At 35.5% G+C, this 14,382-nt stretch overlaps 1 protein-coding gene across 7 annotated transcripts in view; it reads right to left on the bottom strand.

The window, feature by feature from the left end:
• BLTP1 (bridge-like lipid transfer protein family member 1) overlaps nt 1–14,382 on the bottom strand; it is a 204,629-nt gene that overhangs the window by 15,431 nt on the left and 174,816 nt on the right. For 6 of the 7 annotated variants that reach the window (XM_059923532.1, XM_059923535.1, XM_059923537.1 and 3 more), the window contains 6 exons: nt 14,032–14,233; nt 9,202–9,363; nt 8,572–8,711; nt 6,579–6,780; nt 3,113–3,313; nt 2,215–2,394 (listed from right to left, as the gene is read on the bottom strand). In XM_059923532.1, the coding sequence (XP_059779515.1) occupies nt 2,215–2,394; nt 3,113–3,313; nt 6,579–6,780; nt 8,572–8,711; nt 9,202–9,363; nt 14,032–14,233 (1,087 nt within the window). The remainder of the gene's footprint in view (nt 1–2,214; nt 2,395–3,112; nt 3,314–6,578; nt 6,781–8,571; nt 8,712–9,201; nt 9,364–14,031; nt 14,234–14,382) is intronic. The other variant, XM_059923536.1, reaches the window with a different exon arrangement.

Genomic DNA, 14,382 nt, shown 5'->3' with positions numbered 1-14,382 from the left:
ACCTTTAATATTTTCACATGGTAGGTATAATAGGACATGATATTACACAACTGAATTATAATTCTGTTACAATTCATAGAATACCAAAATAAGTTACATAGTATGATTAGTAAGTGATAATGTGTTCCTTCCACAAGTGATAAAAATAGCACATTCTGCACTGTTAGTTCCATTTCTGAGGTGAGGGCAAATTGGAATTCTATTATCAAGTGATGATATCGCGAAATTCTCAGAGAGGATCTAAAGATTGGTCTCACAAACAGCTTCCAGCTTTAACATAGAGCTCTTCTCAGATATGGGAAATGAATCATCAGGATGAGCTAGAATACAAACTTCCTCAAAAGTAGCTGCAAACCAAATAACTGTATGGCAAAAACTACTATTTTCCTTGTAGACAGCAAGCAGCGACTTGTCAATCTGAAAGCACTCTCATGGCTGTCCCCTGGGGTTCTGCTCTGCGCACACTGCTGCTTTTGCTTCATGTGCCTTCTATTCCTCCACCATAGCTTCTGTTGCATTTACATGCCAACATCTCCCAAACCTGAAGTGCCTGTTTCAGTCTGAGCCCATATCCACACAGCCCATTAGCCAACTGCCTACCAGACCCTTCCACCTCAAGGTCGTATAGGCATTTCCTTCTTTATTTCCTATCTAAGTTAATGACCTCACTGTCCCTTCAGTCACCTAAGCTAAAAGTTTGAGGCATCCTTGTCTCCTCTACTGCTCCTCATACAACTTGTCCTTAAGCTTGTGGATTCTCATATTTCTCTTGAAACCATTCCCTCTACTCTTTTTTTACTATAACAACTCAGGCCCTCATCCCCTATTGCTTAATCTGTTTCAACAGCTTCCTCAAGCATCTTTCTGCTCTACCACCTCTTTTCATTTTACCATCAACTCCCTTCCTAAAACATCAATCTGAAGCATCATTCCTTTTTTTTAAAAATGTAAACAGATTATTTTATAATCCATATATAGGTGGTTTTTTGTGGTAAGAACACTTAACATGAAATCTACCCGCTACGGATTTTTAAACGTACAATACAGTATTGTCATCTTTCGGGACAGTGTTGTTATACCATTTCTTAAAAATGCTAATGGCTTCTCCCTGCCCAAAGGATCAGAACCCTATTCTTTAGCCTGGCATGAGTCCCCCCTACCCCAATCATGTCCTGGGCTATTTTACCAGCTTTACCTCTAGCCAACTTCTCTCTCCCTCTGGCCTCACCTACTGTGTACAACTAACTAAATGTTCAGTTATACCTGTGCTTCAGCTTCAGCGAATCAAAGTATGATCTAAAAGCATACTTTTTGACACGTTGGTACCATTAAATACTGTGTTGCTATAGGCAAGGATATTCCTACATAATTTTGAAGATCTGGCCCAACATCATCTCCTTTGTGAACCTTTCTCTGATCACTCATATAAAGCAGAATATGTTTCCTCCTCTTTAAGTAAACCTCCATTATAGGATTTATCACACTGCACTGTAATTTGTCTACTCATAAGACCTTCCCTTAGTCATGCCTGCACCTTCAAGCATCTAGCAGAGTGCCTGGCACAAGTTCACTGTAAAATAAAGGCTCAATATATGTTTGCTGAATGACCAAACATATATTGTGTTGAGTGAGTTAAGTATACTTACTATATCTTTTCGGTTAATAATTTAAAAAACTTTCACTTGCATAGTACTCTGAATTCTTCAAAATGTTCTACATGCATTTAATTTTAAATACTCAAATCACAACATAAAGAAAATGAGCAAGTGATTTGTCCATAGTTACGTAACTAGTTATAAAGCTGGCAACACATATGCACACAACTCAAGATCTAATGACACCAAGTAAAAAATTTTCAACACTCATCTCTCCTTAGTGTTTTAAGAATTTATAATTAAAAAATCAAACAAACAAAAAGTCAGAAACTTTACCAATTCATGGTAGAGAAGCAAAGAAGCAGTTTTCAGTGATTCAATTAGGCATATTTTGGCCCTTGGGTGATATTTCCACATATTTATCTAGCAATCATATTTCTAACATTGGTTACCTGGACTGAGATAGTACTTGGCTGGACAGTTATTCTTCTCCTTTAAATCAATTTATCACTAAATGCTTAATATTACTAAATGTATTTAATAATTAAACACAAAAAGGAGGCCCTTATTTAATTCTGGAAAAACAATATTTTAATTAAAAAACTATAAAATTGAATACCAGATATATTTATTAGTGTAGTGTCCATTTTGCTTGCAGACTTGCTTACAGACTGACTTTCAAAAAACGAGGCACCTCCTGAACGCCTTATCCGAGACAAACTCACTTTTACAAACTCGAGATTTATACTGAGTGAGTCTTTTCGACCAGTGACTGAAGTGGCTTCTTCATCCACATTCCCTTTAAAAAAAACAAACAAACAAACCAAAAACACATGCGTATGAACACACACACACACACACACACACAACTATATATATGTATACACACACACACACACAACTATCTAGTTACATGAAATTATCCAATAGGCTAGAATATACTATCAATTAACATCACTTAAGTGAGTAAAAATTTAAACAGAATGACCTAATGAACATTAGGCATTCCTAACAATAACTTTATAGGTTCAAGCCATAGGTTTTATAGGTTCAAGCCATAAACATAATTGATGATTTTTACAGCATCTCTCTTTAAAATGCCAGTGGAATTTAAGTTCACTAAATAACTAGTAATAATAGTCTCATTTTAAATTAACAAATGTGATGCACACCCTTTAAAAATTTACTATTTATAAAATATAATTTTTTATACAAATAGTGATTTGATGAAATATTTAAAATTTAAGTAACATAAGTAACCTCATATCTGAAGAGACTGCACAGTGTATATCACTTATAAAATATTTCGAGTTTTAAAATTCTTATATAATTGATTTACCTACATTACTTATTTCATATTTCTACTTATTATGTAGAGACAGGATAGATATTATCAAGAAGAAAAATAAAGTTTCTGATCTCATTTTATATCCATTATTAAAGATAACATTTCTAAAAAGATCAAAGCTTGAAAAGATGGGATAAATTTGAAAAAGATGCAGACGTGCTAAGTATACCTAATCCTCCTGATCCAGGTGTAAGGCCAGAAACTGCAGTTTTTTGTTTCCCTGCTCCATATGGATGAAATACATAAAGGGAAAAGTCAGACATGCACGCAGTGAAGCTCAACCCAGATGAACTGCTGCTGGAACTGGTCAGATCTGACTGACTACTACTATGTCGACTTCTGCCAAGAGGGCTGCCTAATCCTGACAAACCTACAGGGAACACAAGAACACCAAAATATTTATAAGCCACAGAAAATTTAAAAAACTGTCACTAATATAGTCTCAAGAAACAAACATGACTTGAAAATAAAGTGAAAATAGTCAAACATTAACCGATCAATAGAGTTAAATCCTTGAAATTAAAATGAGGATTTAGATGTATTTTCCAGTTAATTTACTTCATAAACTAAGGCTGAATATTCTGTTCATCTTTGAAATAACTATTTATACATATGACTGGCCAACTCCATGGTTTCCTGTTTCTTTTCTCCTTTGTTCTACAGGAAGCAGGCCGTGGAAGAGGTACAAAACAGCTGGGTTTTAAGCAATGGAGGAGAAGAATGAACTGTAAAAAAAACCCAAACCATATAGCTGGAGTCCACATTTCCCAGAAACAGTGGAAACAGAGTAAGGTACACAAATAGAGAAAGTTAAAGATCTCCTTCTCTTAGGCAGCTATGTGCCCTCACTGGCAACATCCACCATGGGTGGACAGACTAATTCCAAATATGCTTTAAACATAAAAAAATATGAGACTGTCTGCATGGAGCTTTATATGATTTGACAGTGATTCTAAAATACATATTTCCAGACCAGACTTCTTTTGGATTCATATATTGCAGCTGGTTACTTGACATCCCACTAGAATGGATCACAGACATGTGATCACCGACATGGTAAGACAAAGCTTACCATGTCCAAAACTGAACTGATCTTTTCCCCTAATCTGCTTTTCTTCCAGTATTTCCCATCTCCGTAAGTAACACTTCCATGCAAATAGCTCAGCCAGAAACCTGGGAGTTATTTGTCATCCTTCCCACTTCTGACTTCCTATCATGCAACTTATCACCATATCATTTCTGTGTCTAACAACATATATCAAATATGTCCATTTTCCTCCATCTTACTATTGCTATTCTAGCCTAAACAATGATCAATTCTGGGCTGCTGAAATGGCCAACTGCTCTCCCTGCTTCCTTCCACTCTTGTTCTCTTCCAAGCAACTGCCACACTGCAGCTGGACTAGTGTTCTAGAAGTGTCAATGATAATCACGTCCACTTCCCTGCTTAACCTCTCGGTGGCTTCCCTGAATGATATGGCTCTTTCCTATCTATATAAATCTTGCTCATGCCAGTATACCCTTTGTTCACCATGCTCCACTTATACTAGTTTTATTCTTTTTATTTTTCAAAATTGTCAGACTCTTTCCTACTTCATGAATTCTTGTATTCTGTACCTGGAGTGTTTATTCCCCCAACTCTCTGCTTGGCTAACTCATACTTAACCTACTTCATGTTTCCACTTAAAACATGTTTGTTTGCTTATTATCTGTTTCTCCAAATTCAATTTAAGTTCCATATTAGCAGGCACTATGTCTGTTAGCTAAGTTCACTACAGTATATCCAACCCCTAGTACTGAGCCACAACTCAGCAAAGTTCAATAAAGATCCTTTAAAAGGATGGATATTGTCGTAACCTACATTTCTTATACATTTATTCTCATCATCATTCCTTCTTGCATGTTTTATGATGATAGAATAAGGGGTGCTGCTTCATTCTTTAATTTTCTAAAATAAATGTAGACATAAAAATAGCTGCTCATTTTATTTTCCTCTCATATATTTCTAGCATAGTACATATATACTGCTATAATAATTTGTGTTAATAATTTGTGATATTTTGTCATTAAGAAAAAAGTGAATATCCCAACAGAGAAACGGGCATGGGCATATTTATCCCCCTCTGTCAAACAGCCAATAAAGTAACAATATAGATTAAAATAATAAAATCCCGTTTTACTCAATCATATTAACAATGATTGAAAATAAATTTAAAGCAAAGTGTTGAGAAGAGTACAGTGAACTTGGCGTTCAGACACACTGTGGTGAAGATGCAGAAATCTTTACAGTCTTACTAGAGAGTAAAATATATCAAACACCTTAAAATGTTTGCACTCTCTGACTTAGGAATTCCACTTTTAAGAATTAATCCTATGAATGTTTAAAAATATTTATATACAGAGATACTCATCTCAATATTATTCACAAAATAAAAACCAAAAACCCCAGGGAGTTTCAAATATATGATCAAAATGATGTTATATCATACAGTCATTAAAGTTATTTTAGAGATAAATACTTAATAATTTGGGAAAGCCTGTATTTAAAATTTCTGAAAGTTACATAGCAGAAGAGACCATATTTCAGTTTTTCCTGGGAAAAAGACCATATCTTCACAAAAATGCTAGATAGTAGGTAGGAACTGATAAAGGGATATTATTATTTTCATTTTTGATACTTTTCTGTTTTCTTTATGTTCTATAATGAACAATGAGTTAATTTTCTAATCAAAAAAATGTTTTCAAAAACCAGCACTACCACTCCAACATGTTGTTGACTACAATACAATTCCAGCAGCAATATTTAGGAGCTAAGTGTAAGACAGTGGGCGATGGCATTAGCAAAAATCTCATTTCTAAAATATCAACTTTTTGTTGTGAAAATTTTCAGAGATTTACACAGCAAAGCAAATGTTTTGCTTTAGCCGTTTCTCCACATTGCGGAATATCCCCTGGGGGCAGAATCGCCCCCCCCACTGCTTAAAACCACTGAACATTAGTTCTCTCATCAATTTTCATTCATCCTAGTCTCTCTTTTAAAAAATGTCCAAGAAAATCTTTATTTTTTGCATTTGTGATCTCTAAATGATATTTAGGGCAGAAATGACACAGTTTTAATACAGTGAAGTGTGACTGTCTCATCAGGAAATCATCAGTTCTGCTTTAAAAACTAAACCTTTCATGAAACAAACATTTGAGGCAGGTAACAAAATTTACCATTAAAACGTTTTTTTATACACACACACACACACACACAATGTGATATACTTTTAATTCAGTGTGGTAAGAAATCCTTGCAAGATAATACTACATCTCTTATTTACCATTTGCAACACTGATTACTTGTAATGTAAAAATATAGCATAAAATCAAACACTCAGAAGTACTTGAACACATTATCATTCATACCTCATAGTGCATGTAATATGTACGTGAAACCAACAACAAAATGCCATCCCACTGCCATTCCTTTGTAATAAAATACACTCAAAACTTTGATCTACTATAGATTTTTTTCTACAAGTATTCTAATTCTCAAATGTTCTCCTTTTCCAAATTTATTTATTTGGCAATATATATTACCGTTAAAATAATACTTGGCTTTATGCCAACTGAATAAAAGAATGTTTCCACACCTGGTGTTCCAGTTTTGCTTGCAGAGGTCTTTGTTCCACTCTGAGGAGCATTACCTCCAGGGGATAAAGTCTCTGCAGGATACGTAGCCCCTAAAGTCTCCAGTTCTCCTCGGTTTGAAGAAAACACCAAGTCCAGGGATGGCAGCTTTAGCATGCATTCTACTCTTGACACTGGTAAACAGCTAAACTTGATCTGTGAGGGCTAAAAAGTGCAGAAAGCCAAAAAAAAGTTTCTAGGAGCTAGATGATTAAAAAATTTCCCACTGGACTCCAAAAATTACATTCAGTTTCCATTTCAGTCTACATATACCAAATTTATTATTTGACACTTAAAAGAATTTTGTCTTTAGTGTCCTACCTTTTTCAAACAGACACACGGTACATTAACCAAAGTATATTAAGAAAATGGTATCATTTTAAAAACTCTAGGGGCTTCCCTGGTGGCGCAGTGGTTGAGAATCTGCCTGCCAATGCAGGGGACACGGGTTCGAGCCCTGGTCTGGGAAGATCCCACATGCCGCGGAGCAACTGAGCCCGTGAGCCACAATTACTGAGCCTGCGCGTCTGGAGCCTGTGCTCCGCAACAAGAGAGGCCGCGATAATGAGAGGCCCGCGCACTGTGATGAAGAGTGGCCCTCACTTGCCGCAACTGGAGAAAGCCCTCGCACAGAAACGAAGATCCAACACAGCCAAAAATAAATAAATAAATAAATGAAAACTAGTAAAATTGGCCACATAAGATCTTAAAAAAATAAATAAATAAATAAAAATAATAAAAAAATAAAAACTAAATATTTGAGGAACTATCTCTAAGCAGTAAATATGTAGACATTTAGATAATTCAGAACATTAAAGATGTTTATGTTCATATTGTTCATCATCAAGTATTTTAAAGGAAGTAATTTCCTTTTATACTAAAATTTTAAAAGGCTATTGCATTAATAACTGAAGTTTTACAAACTCTCAAGCCCTCACTCATTACATGTTTTCATCAGATCTTCAAAAAAGCTTGTGCAAAACTCCAGAAGATCAGACTGAAGTTCTTTTGGCCAAATTGCTATTGTAGAAATTAATCTGAACAGATGATCATTAGTGTTTCTTTTATTCTTGAGATTGTTCATAAAATTTTAATTGAGAGTAAACTAAACCTTGAAGTTTGGATACAAGCCAAGTCCTCCTTAATAAATGGACTCAGTCGGATGCTAATATAACATACCTCATTTTATTGTGCTTTGAAGATGTTGAGTTTTTTACAAACTGAAGGAGGTTCATGGCCACCCTACCTTGAGTAAGTCTAATGGTACCATTTTTCCAACAGTGTTATTTTTTAATTAAGGCAGGTACATTGTTTTTTTTAGATATAATACTACTGCACACTTAATAAACTACCATATAGTGTAAACATAACTTTTATATGCACTGAGGGATCAAAAAATTCATGTAACTTGCTTCACTGCAATATTCGCTTTATTGCAGTGGTGGTTTAGAACTGAACCCACAATATCTCTCAGGTATGCCTATACTCCTAAAGGCCTACAGATAGGACTGAATTTTAGAATAAAATATTAAATATATATTATATAAATCTTAGAAAAATCTAACAAAGGTACTGTTGTGACTTTGTATCTCAATTTCACTTTATATCTGCCCCCAAGTGACCATAATGACAAGAAATATAGGTGCCATCATAAAAAATGGCATAGAGTGCTAAAAAAGAGTTTTAACTTACATATTTTTACATTTGCCACAAAAGTATTAGATCTCAATTTTGAAAACTCAAAGATATGAACCTCCTCAGCAGACAAGTAAATACACACACAAAATTGTACATATACTTCCCAAAGGTTCACACAACCTCTAAGCCATCACAGACATACTAAAGGTCCATGAAGCTTAAGAAAACATTAAAGGGTAGTAATATTGTAAATGTTCAAATAAACTTAAGAAAAAAATTTTTTATTTAAAATAGAAAGGAATAAATGAAGTATATCACCTGAACTCGTACGTAAACCACAACATCTACAGGGAAGGAAGAGTAAGCAGATGTTGAAGATGATACTAGTGATGTTGTTGATTCTTCCATAGGATCTGGTATTTCAAAATGTCCCATATCTTCATCTTGTGAGCTGATAGCTGTTAAAATATTTAGTTTTAAGTGCACTATTAGGGCAAGGGCAAACTATTTATTAAAAGATCTTTTTCTCTTATGCTAGTACTGAGATCAGGGGTGTATGAACGCACAGAAACACTGGCTTCTGTAGCCCATCATTCTATACATCTTTCCCTATTCAAACCTCTTACTCATTCCTCCAAACTCTTGATTCCCTGCTGCTATACCAAACAACGAACAAAGAAAAAAGTACTTATGCCTTTGCCCACAAGGAGTTTCCAGTCCAAGAGACACACTAACATAGGACCTAAAAATGTTAATTTTGTCACTAGTTGTGGCCGTGGAAGAATCGTAAAACCCCACCAGGACTAGGTGGTCTCTCAAGTTCTTCTTCAGTTCTATCATTCCTTTACATTTATCATTGAATATATAATAGCATTAAGAAATCCTTCTAAGTAATAGGACCCCAAAATACATGTGATGGGCAAATAAGTATATAAAGAGGACACTCACTTGTATAGTTCCTTTCAATTGGTGTAATTGGGATAGTTTCCAGAGCCTTTTCCAGAAAGTCTAATAGGCAGGGACTAATAACCATTTCTTCTGGCAATGACTGAAGTGCTACCCAGGCATATAACTTGGCTGTTTTTACTCCTCCACTTCCTTTTCCTTTGGCTAGAACATTTACAGGTGTGAAGTGAGTTTAATAGTTTCCATAAAACATACAATAATTTTGTGAGAAATTAGAATTATATGACAGTTTAATCACATGAAGCACCTTATATTTAAAACCATACAAGAATGCAATAAAAATAGGTTGAAAGAAATCATAAATTATTGTTAGAATACAAAGATAATCAATGATGTATATAAAAGTACAACAGTTATTCCTCTTTGCTCTAGGTAACGAATTTTGGTTGAATTTTTCAAGTTTATACTTTGCTAACTCTCTCAGTAGTATTATTTTAGCATTTAATCCCTCATTTAGTATTATTTTCTCCATTTAAGGAGTAAGATGTAGAGAATTTTGACTAATGATATTCTGTGGCAAGTTGAGGAAAAACATCATTGTTTTTAGGCTTTCCTATGTTCTTGCTGTTCTTACCTTGTATACATTTATAATGCCTCCTTACATGGGCTGCATCTCTCTATTTCCTTCTACCTGACTAAATATTTCCACATCAGTAGAATGATTATAATAGCTAACTAAGATTTAGCTAACTTTGGCTTAGGTTTCCAACTCCAGCATGTATTAGCTTGTAAACGTAGGAAAGAAATTCAACTTCTGTGAGCTTTAAATTTCTTCATATATAAAATGGGGACAATACTGATAATATCTGCCTTGTACTTAACGGACATACATGTGTCTTGTCAATTTAAAAGTCATCTAGGGACTTCCCCAGTGGTCCACTGGTAAAGAATCCGCCTTCCAACACAGGGGATGTGGGTTCGATCCCTGGTCAGGGAACTAAGATCCCACATGCCGTGGGGCAACTAAGCCCGCACGCTGCAACTACTGAGCCCACACACCGCAACTACAGAGTACACGCACTCTGGAGCCCATGCACCACAACTAGAGACAAGCCCATGCCCCACGACGAAAGATCCCGTGTGCCGCAACTAAGACCCAATGCAGAGACAGCAGAAGCAAGAAGAACTACAGTCCTGCAGCCTGTGGAACAAAAACCACATTCACAGAAAGACAGACTAGATGAAAAGGCAGAGGGCTATGTACCAGATGAAGGAACAAGATAAAACCCCAGAAAAACAACTAAATGTGAAGTGGAGACAGGCAACCTTCCAGAAAAAGAATTCAGAATAATGATAGTGAAAATGATCCAGGATCTCGGAAAAAGAATGGAGGCAAAGATCGAGAAGATGCAAGAGATGTTTAACAAAGACCTAGAAGAATTAAAGAACAAACAAACAGAGATGAACAATACAATAACTGAAATGAAAACTACACTAGAAGGAATCAATAGCAGAATAACTGGGGCAGAAGAACGGATAAGTGACCTGGAAGACAGAATGGTGGCATTCACTGCCGCGGAACAGAATAAAGAGAAAAGAATGAAAAGAAATGAAGACAGCCTAAGAGACCTCTGGGACAACATTAAACGTAACAACATTTGCATTATAGGGGTCCCAGAAGGAGAAGAGAGAGAGAAAGGACCCGAGAAAATATTTGAAGAGATTATAGTCAAAAACTTCCCTAACATGAGAAAGGAAATAGCCACCCAAGTCCAGGAAGCACAGAGAGTCCCATACAGGATAAACCCAAGGAGAAACATGCCGAGACACATAGTAATCAAATTGGCAAAAATTAAAGACAAAAATTATTAGATGCAGCAAGGGAAAAACGACAAATAACATACAAGGGAACTCCCATAAGGTTAACAGCTGATTTCTCAGCAGAAACTCTACAAGCCAGAAGGGAGTGGCATGATATACTTAAAGTGATGAAAGGGAAGAAACTACAACCAAGATTACTCTACCCAGCAAGGATCTCATTCAGATTCGATGGAGAAATCAAAAGCTTTACAGACAAGCAAAAGCTAAGAGAATTTAGCACCACCAAACCAGCTCTACAACAAATGCTAAAGGAACTACTCTAAGTGGGAGACAAAAGAGAAGAAAGGACCTACAAAAAGAAACCCAGAACAATTAAGAAAATGGTAATAGGAACATACATATCAATAATTACCCTAAACGTGAATGGATTAAATGCTCCAACCAAAAGACACAGGCTTGCTGAATGTATACAAAAACAAGACCCATATATATGCTGTCTACAAGAGACCCACTTCAGACCTAGGGACACATTCAGACTGAAAGTGAGGGGATGGAAAAACACATTCCATGCAAATGGAAATCAAAAGAAAGCTGGAGCAGCAATACTCGTATCAGATAAAATAGACTTTAAAATAAAGAATGTTACAAGAGACAAGGAAGGACACTACATAATGATCAGGGGATGAATCCAAGAAGAAGATATAAAAATTATAAATATATATACACCCAACATAGGAGCACCTCAATACATAAGGCAACTGCTAACAGCTATAAAAGAGGAAATTGACAGTAACAGTAATAGTGGAGGACGTTAATACCTCACTTACACCAATGGACAGATCATCCAAAATGAAAATAAATAAGGAAACAGAAGCTTTAAATGACACAATAGACCAGATAGATTTAATTGATATTTATAGGACATTCCATCCAAAAACAGCAGATTACACTTTCTTCTCAAATGCGCACGGAACATTCTCCAAGATCACATCTTGGGTCACAAATCAAGCCTCAGTAAATTTAAGAAAATTAAAATCATATCAAGCATCTTTTCTGACCACAATGCTATGAGAGTAGAAATGAACTGCAGGGAAGAAAACGTAAAAAACACAAACACATGGAGGCTAAACAATACGTTACTAAATAACCAAGAGATCACTGAAGAAATCAAAGAGGAAATCAAAAAATATCTAGAGACAATTGACAATGAAAACACGATGATCCAAAACCTGTGGGATGCAGCAAAAGCAGTTCTAAGAGGGAAGTTTATAGCTAGACAAGCCTACCTCAAGAAACAAGAAAAATCTCAAGTAAACAATCTAACCTTACACCTAAAGGAACTAGAGAAAGAAGAACAAACAAAACCCAAAGTTAGCAGAAGGAAAGAAATCAAAGATCAGAGCAGAAATAAATGAAATAGAAACAAAGAAAACAATAGCAAAGATCAATAAAACTAAAACCTGGTTCTTTGAGAAGATAAACAAAATAAACCATTAGCAACACTCATCAAGAAAAAGAGGGAGAGGACTCAAATCAATAAAATTAGAAATGAAAAAGGAGAAGTTACAACAGACACTGCAGAAATACAAAGCATCCTAAGAGACTACTACAAGCAACTCTATGCCAATAAAATGGACAACCTGAAAGAAATGGACAAATTCTTAGAAAGGTATAACCTTCCAAGACTGAACCAGGAAGAAATAGAAAATATGAACAGACCAATCACAAGTAATGAAATTGAAACTGTGATTTAAAATCCTCCAACAAACAAAAGTTCAGGACCAGATGGCTTCACAGGTGAATTCTATCAAACATTTAGAGAAGAGCTAACACCCATCCTTCTCAAACTGTTCCAAAAAATTGCAGAGGAAGGAACACTCCCAAACTCATTCTATGAGGCCACCATCACCCTGATACCAAAACCAGCCAAAATAAAAAATAAAAAATGAAAAATAAATTAAAAAAAAAAGACCCAACGCAGCCAAACATAAATTAAAAAAAAAAAAAAAGTGATCCAAAAATGTTAGGCATTATTATCACGATTACTGGCTATTTTAAAAGATTTATCAAGTTCCATCTCTCAAATAAAGCTTTTTCAAATAATTCTTGTCCAGTCCAATATTCCCTTTTTTGGAAATTCTATTTTATATATATAAGGTATTATTCACATGGTATAGTAGCCAGATTCCAAGATAACTTCCAATAGTTCTTTCCTCCTGGTATTCACGCCCTTGTGTAGTTCCCTCCCACACTGAATAAGGCTCACCTGTATGATCAATAAGATATTGTGGAAGTGATGTTACATGACTTCTGAGACTAAGCCATAAAAGATATTGCAGCTTCAGCCATGTTCTCTTTGGATCACTCCTTTTGAGGGAATGTCAGCTGCCATGTCCTGAGAACACTCAGGCAGCCCAGTGGAGAGACCCATGTGGGGAGAAACTAAAGCACCAGCTTGCCAGCCATGTGAATGGGATACGATGGAAGCAGACTTCCAGACCCAGTCAGGCATTTGGATGACTGCAGCCCTAGCCAACATCCTGACTGCAGCTTCATAAAAGACTGTGAAGTTAGATTCACCCTGCCAAACTGCTCCTGGATTTCTGATCCACAGAAAATGTGTTTGAGATTATAAGCCACTAAATTTGGGATAATTTGTTATGCAATAATAGATAATTAATAAATGTGGTTAAGTCCAGTGTACTCTGTCTTAAATGTATAACTTTGATGTTTCCATCTAGATCATAAGCTCCCAGATTTGAACTACATTAAGACTTTTCTAAATATATATAGATCTAAAAAATTAAGTAAACTATTAAGTATATTAAGTTTATTTTAACAACTGATATTCTAAGGTAATATCAATTAGAGAACTAGGCAAAAGTAGTTGGCCAACACTTCCACATATGAACTTTGTACAGTTGTTACTGATAAGTCTAAGTCCTTTCTTCTTAAACGTGAATTTGAAAGAAAGTCTCAATAGAGCAAGTAGGTGATGACTAAAACTTAATTTATGAAAAAATTAAAATAAAGTATATTTTCCGTAAATACCTGAGGGAATAGGTGGGGGCTGGGGAGGAAGTAAGGTGTTAGTCTTGCTCTGGACAGTGCAAGGTAAAGGAGGAGAAGGAGGAGATGTTGCACTATCTTTCATACCATACAGCTTGGACTCTTTAGAGAGCGTTCTTGGCAAGGAAGATCCTCTGGAGGCATTAGGTGATTCGGTCTTTAGAGTCTTGGAATTATAATGCAACTGTATTGAAACAAATAAACTTTCAAAATTAAAATTATGCAGATGAGGGAAACCAAGCAATGTACAAAAATGTGGCAGAAAGAACACTGGCTCAGGAGCCAGAAGATTTTACGAGTTAGCTTTGTGATCCCAGCAAGTTCCTTATTAGC

This window comes from Balaenoptera ricei, chromosome 5, assembly GCF_028023285.1.
Source record: "Balaenoptera ricei isolate mBalRic1 chromosome 5, mBalRic1.hap2, whole genome shotgun sequence".
Taxonomy (NCBI): domain Eukaryota; kingdom Metazoa; phylum Chordata; class Mammalia; order Artiodactyla; family Balaenopteridae; genus Balaenoptera; species Balaenoptera ricei.
The sequence above is the reverse complement of the archived record's forward strand: the minus strand, read 5'-3'. Positions and strand labels throughout refer to the sequence as shown.